The sequence below is a fragment of the Pezoporus wallicus genome, unplaced genomic scaffold, assembly GCF_028554395.1.
Source record: "Pezoporus wallicus isolate ANWC-B61680 ecotype Strahan unplaced genomic scaffold, APGP_CSIRO_Pwel_v1 contig_6978, whole genome shotgun sequence".
NCBI lineage: Eukaryota > Metazoa > Chordata > Aves > Psittaciformes > Psittacidae > Pezoporus > Pezoporus wallicus.
The window spans coordinates 390,314-407,259 of record NW_026637190.1 but is presented as its reverse complement, the minus strand read 5'-3'; the positions used below and the strand labels follow the sequence as shown (position 1 = coordinate 407,259).

Sequence of the window (16,946 nt, the reverse complement as noted above, 5' to 3'; positions counted from 1 at the left end):
CCAGATATATAAGTGCTGTGTATGTGTAAATACATAATTTGTATGCATACAATGCTTTGGTATAGTGATATAATTATAAACAGCAATTTACCCAGCAATTAAAAATATATGTTAGTTCTGAAGTAGGCTAATTAATACGCAGGTAGGCTAAATTGTTATATACAAATACCAGTCTGATGAATATGTGTGTGCTTGATTCATAAAGATAATAAAGAAAAAGCAGAATTCAAGAGGGTGGGGGAGAATGGACCGTGATTGACAGAGATGAGTTATGGTAACTACTAGACTACAGAGGGTTGTAATTAGTCACACTATGTTGGTTTAAATAGATTTAACACCTGGTTGTTAAAAAGAATAAATTGATTAATTGTTTTAAAGCAGCCATGTTATTGAGTTTCCCTTGTGTCTCTGTGTTTCTTAATAGAGATTAGACATTAATATGGATTTACAGCATTGACTCTAGGGATGTTCTTTCCAACAATAGACAGAAGCAAGAGACTATATAAATGTAAAGGAAAGCATAAGTACTCCAAATGTGAAATGATGGCTCATTTTAGTTTTATCTTCATTTGTTACATCAATGTCAGATAGATTGCTGTGTTGTGTTGTTAATTTGCAGCTTCTGCAGCAGGCAACTTCCTCCAGTAACTTGGGTGCCTTCAGCGGCATTCAGCAAATGGCCGGTGAGTTAAAAATCATTTCATTTTGTTCCAGCTATGTTTTGTATTCTTAAGCTATTGAATTCTGTACCTCTAATAATCGCATTGTCGGGGATGGAGGGGTGTGTTGTGTATTAAATGTGGCAGATGTATTGGCAGGGGACAGCTCGCAGTTCAACGTGAATAGAAACACTTTCTCCCCTCTTTCAGAAACTGAAATTAAACCCAGTGCTCCCAGGTTGTGCAAACAGTTTGTCTTGCATTAGTCACCTGCCATTTGTCCAAAGTAACCAATTGTAAATTGCAGGAGAGCTTTTAGTCCCTGCTGCCATATCCTACCCTATGAAAAGTGCCAGTAAAGCAACAGCAGGATTACATTCTGATTTCCAGTGAGATTTCTGTGTCCTGAAAAATCAAATTAGTGGCAGCCTTCAAACATTTTAATAATAGGTGGTGAGTAAAAATGTTCTGACCTTTTTAATGAAACCCAAGATTATAGGCCTACCTTCAGTAGGAATTTTCAAGCTCCTTTTATAATCATGGAAAATTAACTGGGTGCCTTTTTGACTTTGGAACCCTAGTTGACAAAATTACACAACAGAAGATTTTATGTAAAAGTATAATCTTTAAGTCTGGAGGATAAAGAAAGAAAGAGGGGGAAAAAAAACAAAGTGTGAGCGAATTTGAAAGCCAGCTAGTTGGAGGGTTTCTTAGTAATGAGCTGTGTGCCAGTAGTAACTGATGTGTAGTGATTAGCAAAAGGTCACTCCCACTGTGTGACCTACCATGCTGATACCCTAACTTAACATGATGCTAGAGAAGGCAGCATGTGCAGTAAATCAGAGCACAGATGCACATTATGCCTGCCGCGAGAAACTGTTAAAAAGCTTTTTTTCTTGTTAGAGAGGGGAAAAAAAAGGAAGCACAAAACCCCTAAATTGCTACATTAGTTTATTTTAATCATGAACCCACTGAATCAATGAAATACAACATTGTGCTTGCTTCATCATCACAAAACAAGAGCTAAAATATTCAGAAGTCTTTATGAACACCATTTTCCCGGTTTTCTTTTAATCCTGGTCTTTTTCTTCTTCTGGTTCTGCTTTGAATGAATCCTGAAATACTGTACAAGTATAGATACACCACACTGTATAGCTATACCCCACAGGTATTCTTTGCTCAATCGTTATATTATGCCATTATTGCAGTGACATCAGAGGCTAATGTGAACCTGCTGTCTGACAATATAAATTGGCCTACAGATGACAATATCTCTGAATTATTCTCTCTTCCTCAGACCTGCTGGCAGTGCTTGCTGCTTCTATTATGTTACACTTGCAATCTAGCATTTTTTTTCATGGAAAAAATAAAATGTATCTTAATATGATAAACAGAACAGAGCGGTTCAGTAGCAGTTTTATCCTCAGCAGTTTTGGAAGTGGATTTTAGCTCGGAGGTTGTGCTTTAATGCTTTCATATATGGTTAGGTCTACAAATGAAAAAAAGAGACTCCGAGGAAAAATAATGCGAGATCCATTGCATTGTGTGCATCTTAGAAGTTATGCGTTGCCACTGTCAGTGTAGATTCTCACTGTCAGTGTTGATTCAGCTTCGTCTTCAACTGTGTTGAATCTAAGAATTTCAGTCAAGTAATATCAGGATGGGCTCTCAATCCAGGATGTGATTTATTCCGTGAAAATCACATGGTCTTGAGTCTAGTAGAAAGTCATTTTAAGAAGTCGTAGCGGCATATCATTGTTACTTGAGCAATATACCACCGTGACTACAGATTAGATTGCTAATGCACTCGTCGATGGGATAATTTAATGACTGATTGCCTCTCATGGAAAACACATACTTTTTATCTTATATTCATCTTATCAAAACAGCTTGAAGTTTACTCCTTTCCCCAAAACAGGTAACTCTTAAACCTTTATGTTCAAGGTAGAATTAGTGATTCTCTACGTGAATTAGCTGCTCTACGTGGAAGCACCAAACTAAGCACTATTTCATTGTTAGGATTAAGAGTTCATGTCCTTCCCTCAGAAACCAGGCAGTACTGTGCGATGCAGTGCATCTAGTGTTAGAGATTTTTATGTTATGTTTTGTGAAAGGAATAAAAAGTAGTCCTGTGTCTCCAGCAAGACCTTGCAGGACCTGTTGAAGCTATCCTTGAATGTTTTTAAAGGCCTGGAGTTTTTTAATTTAAGCTGTATACATTAATTTCACAAGAATGAATCTAATATGTATTTCTGTACTGCATATATCTCACCTATCAATATAATATTTCAAGGTGAGGAATAAAATCTAGACACGATTGAGTAAGGTGCTAAAGAAGATCTGTCATGGCAGCTTGAAAGTCCTTTGAACTTCGTGTTTGAGGGGTCCAACTTTTGTCTTTGAAGTCAATGGGTGTGCTTACCGTATAATTCAGACACTAAAAGATTGATCAAAAGCCACATGAGCCATTGAAATTTCACTGTTACTTACAGGGCTCTAGCATCTCTTTTGTGCTCGAGTCTCAGTGAAGTCACAGTGTGCTAAATTAGGACTTCTAATACAGCCACCTTGTCCAAAATTAGTGGTCTTTGGATCTGCAAATATTTATTTCTGCTGCTAAAGCTCGTGTTGTCTCTGCACTGAGCAGAAAGGACACAGCACACACCCTGCTGCACATGTGAAGAAATATTTGCCATGAAGTCCTTTGTGATATTATTTCTTAAATCAAAGCAATTTTCTTTGCTAGCAGACCAAAGACACTGGTCTTCACTGTGAGGTTTTAAATTCCCTTTCCGTAGTACGCCTGAGTCTGGTTAAAGTGCGTTTTATGTGACAAAAGCAGGGGTTCTTTGGTTTTGTTGAAAGGAGTGGGATTTTTAGGCATTTCTAGTTGAAGAGAACTGGAGGGGTTTTGTTTCTTTGTTTGTCAGACTGGGAGCTGGGGATTGAATCCAAAGCAAAATGAGGATTTTTTCAAGAGCTCACTAACATACAGACATTAAACACAGAGCACCAGCTCTGAAAGTGAATGCTATTCTTGCTGTAGCAGCCCACTGACCCTACTATATATCCAGCACTGCGTCTGCCCTATGTTCACAAACCATGTGTGAAGTCCAAGCAAGTTATAAAGCACATTTAACTAAAATTTGTGAGATATTTAAATTGGAGAAACAAAAAGTTGCAGTTTTCCTTGTAACTTGCCAAGCTTTAAGATTTTCACACTTGATTTCCCAGTTTCATTTTTGCTCATTTTTATTGAAAAATGAGATCTTCATGAAACTGTTCTATTTCAGGAGCCAAGCTAGTATGTCAAGACTGGTAATAAGGCTGGGAGAGTTGACAGTGCTGCCTTTGGTATTAAAGTACTCCTCTGGTCTTGATTACAGCGATGAGCCCTACCTTGCCCAACTCTGCTTCACTGCACTTGTAAAACATGCAAGCACATACCATCATCACGTGTATAGATGAGCACATCCTCACTTTTCCTCCCCTCCTCTTATATGTGCTGGTGCTAATTTGAAGGCAGTTTTTTCTCTCACAGCCTCAGTGTCTAGCTGTGCTTTGTCCTTGGGGAAGTCTAATAATGTAGATGAATTACATTATGTGATTTGATTGTCTTACTTTAAAAAGACAATGCAAGCTACATTAAGCACTAGCAACCTTTCAAGCAAAAATGATTCCTCCTTCAAATATATACAAATTGCAGGGAAAGCTTAGTTCAAAGGAGATTGATGTCACTTGAGCGTTTGCATTGAATTTGCCTGGCACTAGATCAAGTCCTAAAAGCTGTAGTTATTTAAGCCAACCTACCTGTTTAAGATGAGCCTGGAAAGTGCTGTTACAGAGAGTATAAACAGAGAGGGCTGTGTCGCATTGGGTGACTGTAGAAAATTCAAGTGTTCAAAAATACACAATCATCTATGAAGATTTTCTATTGTCCATTCATGTAATATGCTTTGGCAAGAATAAACATTCACTTTCCAGAAGTATTTCAGGACATACAGACGTACAATACTCATGAAAGACACAAAAGGACTCTCTTGATTTAATTGAACAGACAGCTTTCTGAAGTCATGCAGGAGGAGAAACCATGATTTTGGCTTTTGTTGCTTTGGCTTTGAGATCTCTAAACCCTCTGCAGCTGGGACTTTTTATATTTTTCCAATGTATGGGTTTTTTTTCCCAGTCCTTTCCAAACTCTTCACAGTTTGGTTGCATTTTGGGTTGAACTTCTGGCCCTTTCTGAACCCTGTTCAATCCATTTCCCCCTTCTTCTGTTACCCAAGCCAGATTTCCTCCTGTTGCAGGGTCTGTAGGAGCAGATGGGTGAGAGAAACTCTGTGAGGTTCTGCTTTCTGAATATTTTTCCTCTAATTGTTGGATTGGCTCAGTGGATCTGGAGGGACCAGTTGGAAGCCAGGACCATCTGCACAAAAGCTCTATACTTTTGCATTGGCCCAAGGATCCTTTTTATCCTCTGAGTCTTTGATGGCTTCGTTCCAGCAAAGCCATACTGAAGGAGGGTTTCTCCTGCTATGACCTCTTTAGGGATATCACGTTAAAACTTAAAGGTCACTGGGAAACTGTTTCCAGCTCAAGGGAGATAGCTGCTTCTTAAAGATAACTACCAGTTTTGAAAATGTTGACTTCAGGGACCAAAACCATTGAGCTTTCAATTCTATTGAAATTCCTACTTAATTTAAAACACACAATTAGTTCGGGTGTTTTTTTTTAGCTAATAAGTTAAACGACTCCATTTAGCATTTTTTTTGGAGAGGCAGAGTTGGAAGCAAGTGAGCCTGTTCTCAGTCCACGCATCACTCCTGCTCACAGGAGGAGAGGCACCTGGGGAGGAAAACTGACACTCAGCAGTTCACGAGACGTGTTTATTCAAGTGGTAAAAGTGCACGATGTGGAAGTTTGGCCAAGTCTGGGCACATGATCTATAGCTCTGGCTGGGCTTTCTGTAAATGGTGAAAGGAGGGCGAGGGGTCTTTTATTGCATTGGTCCCTGTATGGGTGGAATTCATCTCACTGAACCTCAGTAGTTTGGGAGCTAGGCATCCCATCTCCCTGCAGTGCCAGTGAAGAGGGAGTCACTCCCAGGCAGAGATTCATCCTGCCAAGGGCTGGTGTTAACCTATTTTAGGATCAGATGAATCATCTGCTCGTTCTCTCCGCTTTGACTATAGCAAGATCCTGGGCTAGTAACTCTTATTTGGATAAAGTTAGATGAGATGAGTATTTCCTACTACAATTGGCAAGGTTTAAATTGAGAAAAACACTTTTCTTGCCAGGATGTGTTTAGAGCCTTTATAACCTGAAAATGTGCTGAAATCCTGTGTGAGTCAACTAGGAACTCTAGCTTTCAGTTGGATCTAAGCATGTACTCAAAAAACAGGGCAGAGTCAAATATGGACTTGAAAGCTGTTTTAAGGCCTTCGTTAAACTCAAACGCAAAATGGTCCGGGTACCTTAAGCACTGTTCAGATAAGCAGCTTTTCTAAAGGTAGGCACAGAATATATATGGTTTGATGGAGGTAGTGCTCAGGTGTCCTGTCTTTTTTAATTCTTAGACTATTGCTGGAATAACATCACAGTATTTAAGACACCAGCCATGAAGCTCTTTTACCATCCAAATGGCTGACGTCAGTGGTAGCAAATAGTTGCTTTTTTCCCTGGAGATGATAAATTTTACCTTAAGCCACGATTTTCAAGCTGCAACCAGGATTTAATTCAGAAAGAACAAATCCAAAAATTAGGTATTTCCACAGAAAAGAAAGTCAAGTTAGTGGGAACTGCTTACGAGCTAACCAGATTTGGCTGTGATCATCACCACTGACTGAAACTCTCCGTGCATATATTATCGCTAAAATGTAGCCAGTGTCTGCCTTTATTAGGAATTTGTTCAGCAAGCGAACCTCAGCCCTTTCCTAATAAGATTTTACTATGGTCTTGAAAACCCGAGAGCTGATGAGGCCTTCAGGAGCAGCTCATGACTCCGTTGCCTCCTCTACAAATACCCCCTAATTCCGACTTTGCAGTTACGGCAGGAGAAAAGCTGCGGTGAGTGAAACGAGGCAAATTGCTTCATCGCATGAAAGTCTGTGTCGGAGGCCGAGCGAGAAGTTGTAAAATGTAAATCTCGTGCTCTCAAATTTCGCCGTGTTTTCACAGAACTGCATCTGTGACTGTGCAGCACTACAGAAATTTCCTGTGAATGTGCTAATAGGCCTTATGAGAATGTTCTATCACCATCCATCTGTCACTTTTTAACAGGCCTGATTGGCAAGCACTTGTAACAACTGACATCTGTTCTCGCTTATTGATATGTAGATTTATGGTAATTGCTGTGAACAATAAGACACAAAATTACCTAAGGTGAACATTAAATTAAATTTTCATGCCCCTGTCCTTATAAATAATTTTTTAAAAAACCTTAAGTTTCAAGCAAGGCACACTGTGCATCTGTTTTGTACATAATTTAATTGTTTTTTTAATCTGCCAAATAACAGAACGAAAGTTGAATTTCCTTGCAATCTTGAATATTTGCCAAGCTGATAGCACATTGGTAAATACATGTTATTAAAAATGGAATCAAACTGTATTGTGATGCTGGGGTGTTTTAATCATTTCCCTTTAATTCCCAACATTGTCCCCATCATGAAGATCAAGAGTTATTCCTTACCCAGAAGTTTTCTTTTCCTCTACAGGGGGATTTTCATTTTTCATGTGCAGTTTTGCCTATGAGGCTGTTCTTCAGCATTAAGCAATTTGCATTTCTTCTGAGAGAGGTGCCTTTGCTGAGTGAGCAGCACTTTCAAATAAAAACAATCTACTCATTTGCTGCCCAGCTCTGTTGTGGGATTTAGGGCTGGGTTTGAAAAAGCTGTAGGATGTGAAATGTGTGAAGACAGTGGGTGAAAGGAGGGGGTGGGGGGAATGACACAACAGATTAGTCCCACGGAACTGTCCCTTAGCTGAAGTTCAAATGAACCAAAAAAACCCCATTTGAAAGCAAAGTACATTTTGGGTCTAGGACTGATAGCATTTGGTTTCCCTCCTCCAAGTTTGTCCTAGCAAGTGAGATGTTGACGGGCGTTGATGACAAGTTGGTGGGAGAAACCCAGAAAGAAGGAGCAGAGATGGTAAAATGCCTGGGGAACATGAAACAGTGATGACAGGACTTATTTTTTTATAGGTTTGAGCACACAAAAGATCCTAAAGAGGTTCAGAGAATCATAGAATGGTTTGGGTTAGAAAGGACCTTAAGATCATCCAGTTCCAACCCCCTGCCATGAGCAGGGACACCTCACACTAGACCATGTCACCCAAGGCTCTGTCCAGCCTGGCCTTGTACACTGCCAAGGATGGAGCATTTACTACTTCTTTGGTCAAACTCTTCCAGTGCCTCCCCAGCAATGCATATTAACTGATAAACCTGTTGGTTTATCATGATGGCATGTGCCTTGAGTCCTTTCTGACAATCACATTTGGGTGCTCCATTCAGCAGGGCTTTTTTCTGCCCTTTTCTTACACATGTGTGACAGCAGCAAGCAGTCTTTTACCAAAGGCATCAAAGCTGACACCCTGTAACATCTGCAGAGCTGGTTCGTGGCCAATGTCTTTTAGTCAGCTCTGCAGTAAAACAGACTGGGTGGGGAGAGAACTTCGTCACTGCCTAGTTCTTCTTTGTTAATCTTCTTTTGGCAATGAAAATCTTCCGTCAAGTTGATGGGTTCTTCTTGTGCTTCCACAGGAAATGTCCCACTATAAAAATGTTTTTGAGGGATGAGGCAGTGCTGGTGTTTGTTTTGCATCCACACAGGTGCTGTGGAGGTTTCTGAGCCCACAGAGAGCAGTTACTTGTTCCCTTGCCTGCAGGACTTTTCCTTGAGGGCTGTACAGTGCTATATGCTGCCTCCCAGCTCCACAGCCCTCTGTGCTTATAGCCCTCTGCAGCCTTGCATGCATGGGCAAAGCCATGTACATAAAATGCAATAGAAAGAGCAGCATTAAATTGCTTTTGATTGTGTCTAAACTAAGGTTTGGGGAAAAGTCCATGTGTTTTCCAGAAGCATGTGGCATTTCATCTAGGTGAAGCTATTTGCAGCCTCTCCTCTGCAACCTCTCCCGTCCTTTTGCTATTATTTAATCCTGCCATGTGTGCTGTTTAAAAGTCCAAAGTGGAAACCTCTCCGCAGAAGAAGTATAAGCTGCTTATAACTGATCCTTCTCATGAATAGCTAACCAGTGGGTGACAGAAAACCATGCTGTCCTGTTGGAGAGCATCCCACTGCTTTCCTAAATCTCTTACAGAATGGCACGAAATAATGACCTCAGTAAAGACCAGCAATGTTTGTTGAACATTTTTTGCTTGACATTACTTCTTACAAAAGAGGAAGATAAATTATATTTGAGGACCAAATATCAATCCAGGTTGAAAATGGGTTCCATGTCTCATTGTGAGAACCATTGTCTTTGCTGAGAGGTAGACTCCAGCTTCAGCCTTCTCCATCCCTAAAGTCTGGTTTGAAGTAATTTGCAGAATTTTGCTATCAAGGAAAGAGGATTTTTCAATTAAAAAAAATAATTTACACCCAAGGCAAGCCAGTAGGTCAGATGAGTTATTAAATAAAAATAAATTTAAGTTATGCTTGCATATCTGAATTTCTATCTGAATTGTACTTGAATGAAAAGTTCTCAAGTTAATCCAGAGACAGGATTTGAAAACTGTTCCAAATTTCCTTACTATTGCTAGTTTCATAAATTTCTTTATTAATATGATGCTGCTTCCAAAATTTAATTTCAAACCGGCTGATAATAAAAATAAAATGTTTTTAAAACACTCAATAAACTTTTCCTGCTTTGAAGATGACTTTGTTCCAGAGTTCAAGACTTGAGATGTTTTAAGCAGTTCTATTCTATTTATTTGGGCATCCAATATCTATTTTTTAAGTATTTATTAACTATGTGTCTAATTAAGGTGCAGTTTTGCCATTTCAGAGTTATCTTTGTATTTTAAAGCACTTAAACGTCCTGAGAGCTAGTTTAGATGACCAAATTGCAACAATGACCCATGATCACCTTATTTAGTAGATACACCTCATTGTCTAGGTTAATAATGACTTGTGACTAGGGCAGCTTTAGTGCATCTTGCAAAATAGTTTGGGTTGGTTGTGTTTGGGAAAAGCTTTATTTTTCAAGGTGGTCATTAGCTTCTGAAAGAAACCTGGAAGAGCTTTTTTGGTCATGTAATTTGACCAAGTGTTTTGCGCCAGATTTCAAACTACTAAGTGGTGGATCTTGGACTAACTAAAACCTTGCTCATAACATTGTCCTTGCGTCACATTTTCAAAAGCACCAGCATCTGAGATGACTTTGGGTATATGAGGCAAAGAAGTTAGAACCTCAGCCAAGCTGGGTGCTAACCGAAGATCTGACCTGCCTGTTGGAACCGTGGAGCATGTATTTAAATTTGGGAGTTTATTCACAAATAGCTGCTTATATTAAGGTTCACTTTACAGTTTTAATGCTGGGGCAGTAAGAATACTTCTTTGTGGAGCTCAACCTGAGTCTGCAACATGTGTGTTTTAAAGTAATACCACTCTCCATTGTTGCAGGAGTTCTCAATACCTAGAAAATACCTCTCCTTCCTTGCATTTTTCTTCTTCTCAACATACTTATGAAGTATTATATTTATCCTTTTTTTCATCTTCTCCCAAGTTGTCATTAAGTTCTCCTGGTTTGAGAAACAAAGTGTGCTGGGAGAAGTGGTATCTGTTGTTAGACAAACTAACATTCAGTATAAAATTGACAAGTTTACAGGCCTTCAAGCACTTCTTTGGGTGTACCCCAAAGCTCATGCAGTCTTCCCGGCTCTATCCCTTGATCTGAAAACAGGATTGCTTTTCCTGCCACCTGACTTTTTGTGTGTGCTTACATTATCATGACTACAAGAACATAACAAACCTCTTTTAGTGATTTGGTTTTATGCACATTGTCAATTCTGTTGAGGGCTCTAGCACCATGCACAGATCTCCTTCATGTGTCCAAGCCAAAAAGGATGATCTCTCACTGCCATCCAACCAACCTGTCTCATGTCTGTATGCAGACACTCAGTGTCATTGCCCCTGTGGACAATTGCATCTCATTCAGAGGATCCTGAGGAGGATCCAGGCTGGTTAATGCTAGCATCTAACTTGTATCTGCATTTTAGTCTCTTACTATAGCAGTTTGCCTTAGAGTAAGTGCCTAAGTAATTTGTCTAGCCCACAGTAAAAGGTAGGTACTTTTGAAGACCTCTGGAGAATCATACTCCTGTCCCTCTAATTTGAGTAAAATGAATGCCATTTCTTGTTCCTTAATCATCCTTTTTTTTTCTGTATCACAGAAATTCTATTATTGTTTGTCTTTTTTAACTTACCGTCTAACGTAAAGCCTTTGCTATATAAATGCATCCATTCCTTATTGAAATGCAGGTATATCTCCCCCACATCCTCGATAATAATGAAATGGCTGATGACTGAGTAGACTTAATATCACAGTCTAGAGCTTATGGCCTGAAAGCCCCTACCTCAATGATAGCTTCGTGATCAGACTCATACTAATTTTATGTTCTTAATTCATATGTGGGTTTAGAAATGAACCATCAAAAGGAATATTAGCACAATTATTGGTTACTGCACTAAGTGTAGCCTTAGTAGATACATTCAGAGGAGATACGGGAAACAAATTGTATTCATCCCAATTATATGACCCTGTCCTAAATGTGTTTTAAATGTTAGTTATCTTCTTTACACCCCCTGTTGTGCCAGGAAATAGTATTGTGCCTGGGCTTCACACAGAGTTTAAATGACTTTTAATTCCACACTTCCGTTATAAAGGAGGCACAAACTAGGTTTAATTTTCCTGAACTATAGGCTGGTGCCTTTGCTGTATTCTCTCAGCACCAAAGGAGAGAGGTGAGGGATGCTATTTGGGGACTGTAAGAGCTGCTTCCCAAATTATAGATGTCTTGGGAGTGAAAAGAAGAATTGACTCTTGGCAAGGTACATCCCAAGTTCCGTGTCCACTGAAAACAGTTTTTTTTTTAATTAGCATTATTATCACGTATTTTAATTAACCCTGTTGCTTCTTTACGCAGGCATGAACGCTTTACAATTACAGAATTTGGCAACTTTAGCAGCCGCAGCAGCCGCCGCCCAAACCTCAGCTACCACCACCAATGCAAATCCTCTGTCCACAACGACCGGTGCTCTGGGAGCCCTCACAAGTCCCGGTAAGAGCAGGGTGCTTGCTTTCCAATTACAAACAGGAGAATGAATGGGAAGATGATAGTTAAAGCAGTGGTTCCGTGTTGTGGCTTATGTTGTGTACGCGTATGAATTCTGAAGACCCTTTTAATAGGCGAATGTATTTATTGCTGTTATTTTAAGCAAATAACCAGTTTTTCAAGTAGTCCAGTGTGGACATGTTCACCTTTCCAGACTCATTTCAGGGGCCATTGAAGCCCAGTGGACCCATGTGTCCTGGGTTCAGCTTTAACAGTTGGTTTTCTCCTTCTTAGTAGCTGGTGCAGTGCTGTGTTTCGGCTTTAGCCTGAGAACAGTGCTGATAGCACATCCATGTTTTAGTTGTGGCTCAGTATTTCTTACCCCAATCAAGGACTTTTCAGTCTCATGCTCTGCAGTGAGGAGGGGCACAAGAAGCTGGGAGGAAGCAAGAGACAGGACACCTAACCCAAACTAGCCAAAGGGGTATTCCATACCACAGCATGTCGTACCCAGTATATAATGGGGGGAGTGGGGGAGTGGCTGTGTGGTCCTGAGTTACCAGCTGTGCTTAAACCACACCACCATCTTACAAAACTCCATGTGGAAATTACAATTGCATGGGAAACTTTAGCGGAAATTGGCTTTTCAGAAAGAATTCAGAACATGAGCAAATTCTTCTCATCCTACGGAAAAATCAGCTGAGGTAGTGTTTCTTAATCCCTGAGAGACTGACTGATCTTTGATTCCCAGCACTTCATGCATGTATTGCCTTCACTCATCATGAATTTTTGTGAAGTCTTCTCTTTTTTTCCTTCTCTTTTTCCTGCTGTACCCTCACTTGAGCTTTCTTCTGGTCCTAACTGAGAATACAGTTACAGAAGTGACATCAAAGGCACAGCCAGATTCTGTCCTCATTACACGAAGCAAAAGACAGCTTTATGTGGGAAAAAAAAGGACAGGCTAAGAGGTGGTGGTGCCTCCATGACTACTACCATGTAGACTTTCAGCACAGTATGTCCAAAAACCCTTAAGAGAAATAAGGCAAATCCAGAATTCAGTAATGCTTCAGCATCTCCAGAATCCAGAGAGAGATGCTGATTCAGTGTAGTTACTCTGGATTTACAGAGATGTAGCTGAGTGAAGAATCTCGCCGCTTATCTTTACATAAAGGCTTCAGGGTGTAATTATTTGCATCATGAAGTGTGTTTATTGCTGTTCTAAAAAACATCCATATTATTTTAGACACCACTAAAGAACATTTGTGTTTAATCTTGTTTAAGTGTGTATTTATTCCCCATGAGAAAGGAATTCATGTCAGATGGTTTGAGCTCATCAGTAAGGAAAACAGTCTTCACTGCACAATAGAACTGGGACTGAGTGTGGTGCTCGGTGTTAAAGCTGGCCAACACTTCCCATTATATTACAGCGTTATTGTTGGTTTGGGGGAGAGGTTAGATGGGGGGCAGCTTGGCTAATACTAAGTATCTCAACCTACAAATAATATTCATTTGCAACATCTCTGAGAAGAAGATTGTGTGCAAATAATTTTGGTTTGCTAGTATATGTTTTATTTAAACCCAAGCAATATCTTCCCTACATCCTGGAGCTGGGGCTCAACACTTTGCAAAGGCTGATCTCAGTGTCAGTGCTCCTGCGGTACTCCTGTCCAAATGTCACTCATATAAATGAGTGGAAATGCTGCATTTCATGCACGTTCTGTAATATCTCTGCAGTTTAGCTGTTAAATGCCTGAGTAGCCTGTCCTCCCAAAGCATCCTCAACATTTCTTAAGCCATACTGACAAGACTTTTCAGGGCAACTCACCGTACTGCACTGCAGTGCAGAGAGGCTGGAAATGAACTTTCTTCATCATTGCTGCTCTGCAGCAGAGTGGCATCAGAACCTCAGGCAGCAGCATGTTTCTGTCGTGCGCTTTGTCTTGCCATGTTGGCACAAGATTCAGATTCGTCCTTAAGGTCCACATTGTCCTCTCCCTCTTCAACGCAGTCTTTTTATCCAGCCTGGCTGACTTGCTGTTCCCTCTTCTAACTGGGTCTCAGGGCTTCTTGAGTACCTCAAAGATCGTTTCATCTGGTGTGCAACTCTGCAGACACACGTGGTTAGAAAGGTGCTTCAGCTGGCTGGACAGATATTCTTTAGCTTAAGTAAAGCTTAGTATTGCTCAGGGTTGCATTCTAGAGCAGATACCATCGTGTTTCCACAGACATTAATTATTTTGGCTAACACATTGAAGATGTGTTATTTTTAAGAAAAATCTGGATTTTTAGCCTTTGAAATACTGTATTCAGGACCATAAATGCTTCTGAAACTCTCACAGATAGTAGCTGTATGCAAGTGTTTCTAATATTAGACAGCTTGTTGTGTCAAAGAGGAATTCTATCTCTAATAGGTCCATTGACCTATATATTTTGCACAGCAAACCTAAAATCAAGCCTTGTTAAAAATGTCCTTCAGTTTAACCTTGCTTATCTGGTTCCACATTCTTCACCCTATTAAATATTTTGTAAACCTGAATAATATCTTCAGTGATTCTTCTCTGCTCTATGGAAAATGAATTTACTTCGATAAAACTTTTCATAGCAGCTCAAAGTGTTTCCATTAAAATTTGAAATATGTTGTCAGAAAACATTTAAATCTGCCTTTCAATGTGTGGATGTTTGGAGGCCTTGAGGGTATTTTTTTGGTCTAGATTTCTTTTAATAGAACACTTCAGCTTGTTGTGTTTCATAAGTGTAAATTATTTTGTCTGTTTTCAAAGCCTGCACGAAGCCCAGGAAGAAATGTTTGTGTCTCTCCAGATAATGCATTAAATTAATATTTCTCGGTTCAGAAAACTGCCCAAATTTAGGAGAGTGCAAAGGTACAGGCTTAAATTTAATCCTTTTCTTGATGCTGTTAAAGCCAAAATACTGCATGGAACAGGAGTGGGCATAAGCATGTCGTTCTAATATGCCTTAAACCACAGCAGCCACATAAATCATACCCATCTTTCTACCAATATGTAACTATATCTCACCTGAATCAGTCTTAAGTGTCATAAGAGCCCCAAAAGGTGATTGCTTTCATTAAAATTAATCTTGCAGCTTCATTTTACACAGATAAGACTTAGCAACCTTCAGTGCATCAAACTGTTACAGAGGGGTTGGTGGTCAGTGCAACTTTGATGCATGGACAACACAGAAAAACAGGTCAGGAAGTGGGGAACCAGCAGGGCATCTGATATTTGAGGATGTCGCGTTTTACTGCTGGCTTCGAATTGCAGTATATTAAAAAAGAAGAGAAAAATATACAGCATCCAGTAGTGACTGTTCAATCTGTATGAAACTCTTTCTTCAAGGTTCATACAATTACATATTTCCAAACAAATTAAACTCCAATGATCTTTCTCTCATACATTCTTACTAAATAGCTTTGACCCGCAAAAGAGTCTAAGGACACTCACTCTGTCTCATTTCTCTTAGGCTTGAGACGGTATTCATTCAGAAAGAACAGAGACAATGCAATCCCCCAAACTATTAATTTTTTTATAATTGTAAATTTATAATTTCAATTTTGCATACCCATGGAAGTCTCTCCCTACAGCATTGTTAGAAATGATTTTTTAAAAGCCTTTGCTTAAAAAAAACCATGAAAGATTAAGCTTTCATTTCAGTAAAAATCCCCTCAGGCAATAAATAGGTTCTTTTGTCTCTTGGCCCTAGAAAAAAAAAAATAAAATGGTTTAAATTGCCCATGGTTAAAGTAACTGTTTCTTGCAATTATCAGATGGTAGTGAATAAAAATGAAAATGAAATCATGAAAGAATAAAAAACAGGTAAATGCATATTATGTCTTTCATGAGTTTCTCACAGGTCTTTTGAAGACTCATTTAATCATCTTTCTTGTCTTTTATTTTGATATGATAATTGTTTCCTTTATTTACTTTAATCACCTCTATTTAGTTAATTAATTCTTCACTTTCTTTTCATTTCACTTGCTTAGGGTACTTCCGTTTTTTAAAGGCAGGTACCTGTAGTATTTCATAACATAAGGATTTGAGCTGGGGTAGCTTTTACCTGACTCCAGGTCGTCTGAGACAGTTTACCTCAACTCCCTTCTGACTGGGTCCTGGAAGTTTGAGTTTCCCATTAACTGGGAAGGGATTTTGGGGGGAAGTGCCTCAGGTGTAGGTATCAACGCTGTAAATTTCTCAGTTTAGGCAGGACGAATCTCACCTGAGTGTCAGGAGTTGGATGTGAAGCAGGAACATACAGGCTCAGGATTAAAGTATCTGCCTCTAATGCTGTCTGCCATTTAATTTGCCTTAGTTGCCTGGTGCCCTAATTTTCCCAAGGATAATAATGTTTATTCTGACTGGTGGTACAAGGTTGATAAGGCACCTTTCCAGATACCAGGAGCTGTGAAGGTCCTGATCTTTTTGCAAACTGATGTTACACAACAGCAGAAAAGTGTTTTGTAGTCATAGGAAGAATATGGAAGTTGGGTTTCAGACACCAGCTTACTTTGTCATCTTGCCCTTGTCCTCACTGCACATATTGTTCAATGCCGTACCATTATAATCACAGAATTTCATAGGTTGGTAGATGCTTTGCAAGGTCTCTACTCCAGGCTCCCTCACAGCAGGACCACTCAGAGCACGTTGTTTAAAGCCATACCCAGCCAAGGTTTGAGTATCTCCAAGGATGGAGATTCCACAGCCTCTGTGAGCTCATTTCTATTTTGTTTCTTAAAATACTTGCATAAATGGGGTGGTTTTTTCAGTATCCAACAGGAAAATCCTTCTGTGTGCAAATGAAGAGACAAAACATCTAATTATGTATCCAAAATTATCTGCATAAACATACAGAGTATAACTTCTGAGCTGTGGGGGAATGGAATTGCTAAACCAGAAGCTAATTCAGTTTCAGACCTAGGAGCCTTGATTTTCCATGACATTTCATGATTATTTGATTCTCTAAACTATTATTTATTCACCCAGCTGAACTAGCTA

The 16,946-nt window shown here is 39.5% G+C and overlaps 1 protein-coding gene across 14 annotated transcripts in view; it reads left to right on the top strand.

The window, feature by feature from the left end:
* CELF2 (CUGBP Elav-like family member 2) overlaps window positions 1–16,946 on the top strand; it is a 563,407-nt gene that overhangs the window by 511,323 nt on the left and 35,138 nt on the right. For all 14 annotated transcript variants that reach the window (XM_057403784.1, XM_057403774.1, XM_057403773.1 and 11 more), the window contains 2 exons: window positions 620–683; window positions 11,806–11,940. In XM_057403784.1, the coding sequence (XP_057259767.1) occupies window positions 620–683; window positions 11,806–11,940 (199 nt within the window). The remainder of the gene's footprint in view (window positions 1–619; window positions 684–11,805; window positions 11,941–16,946) is intronic.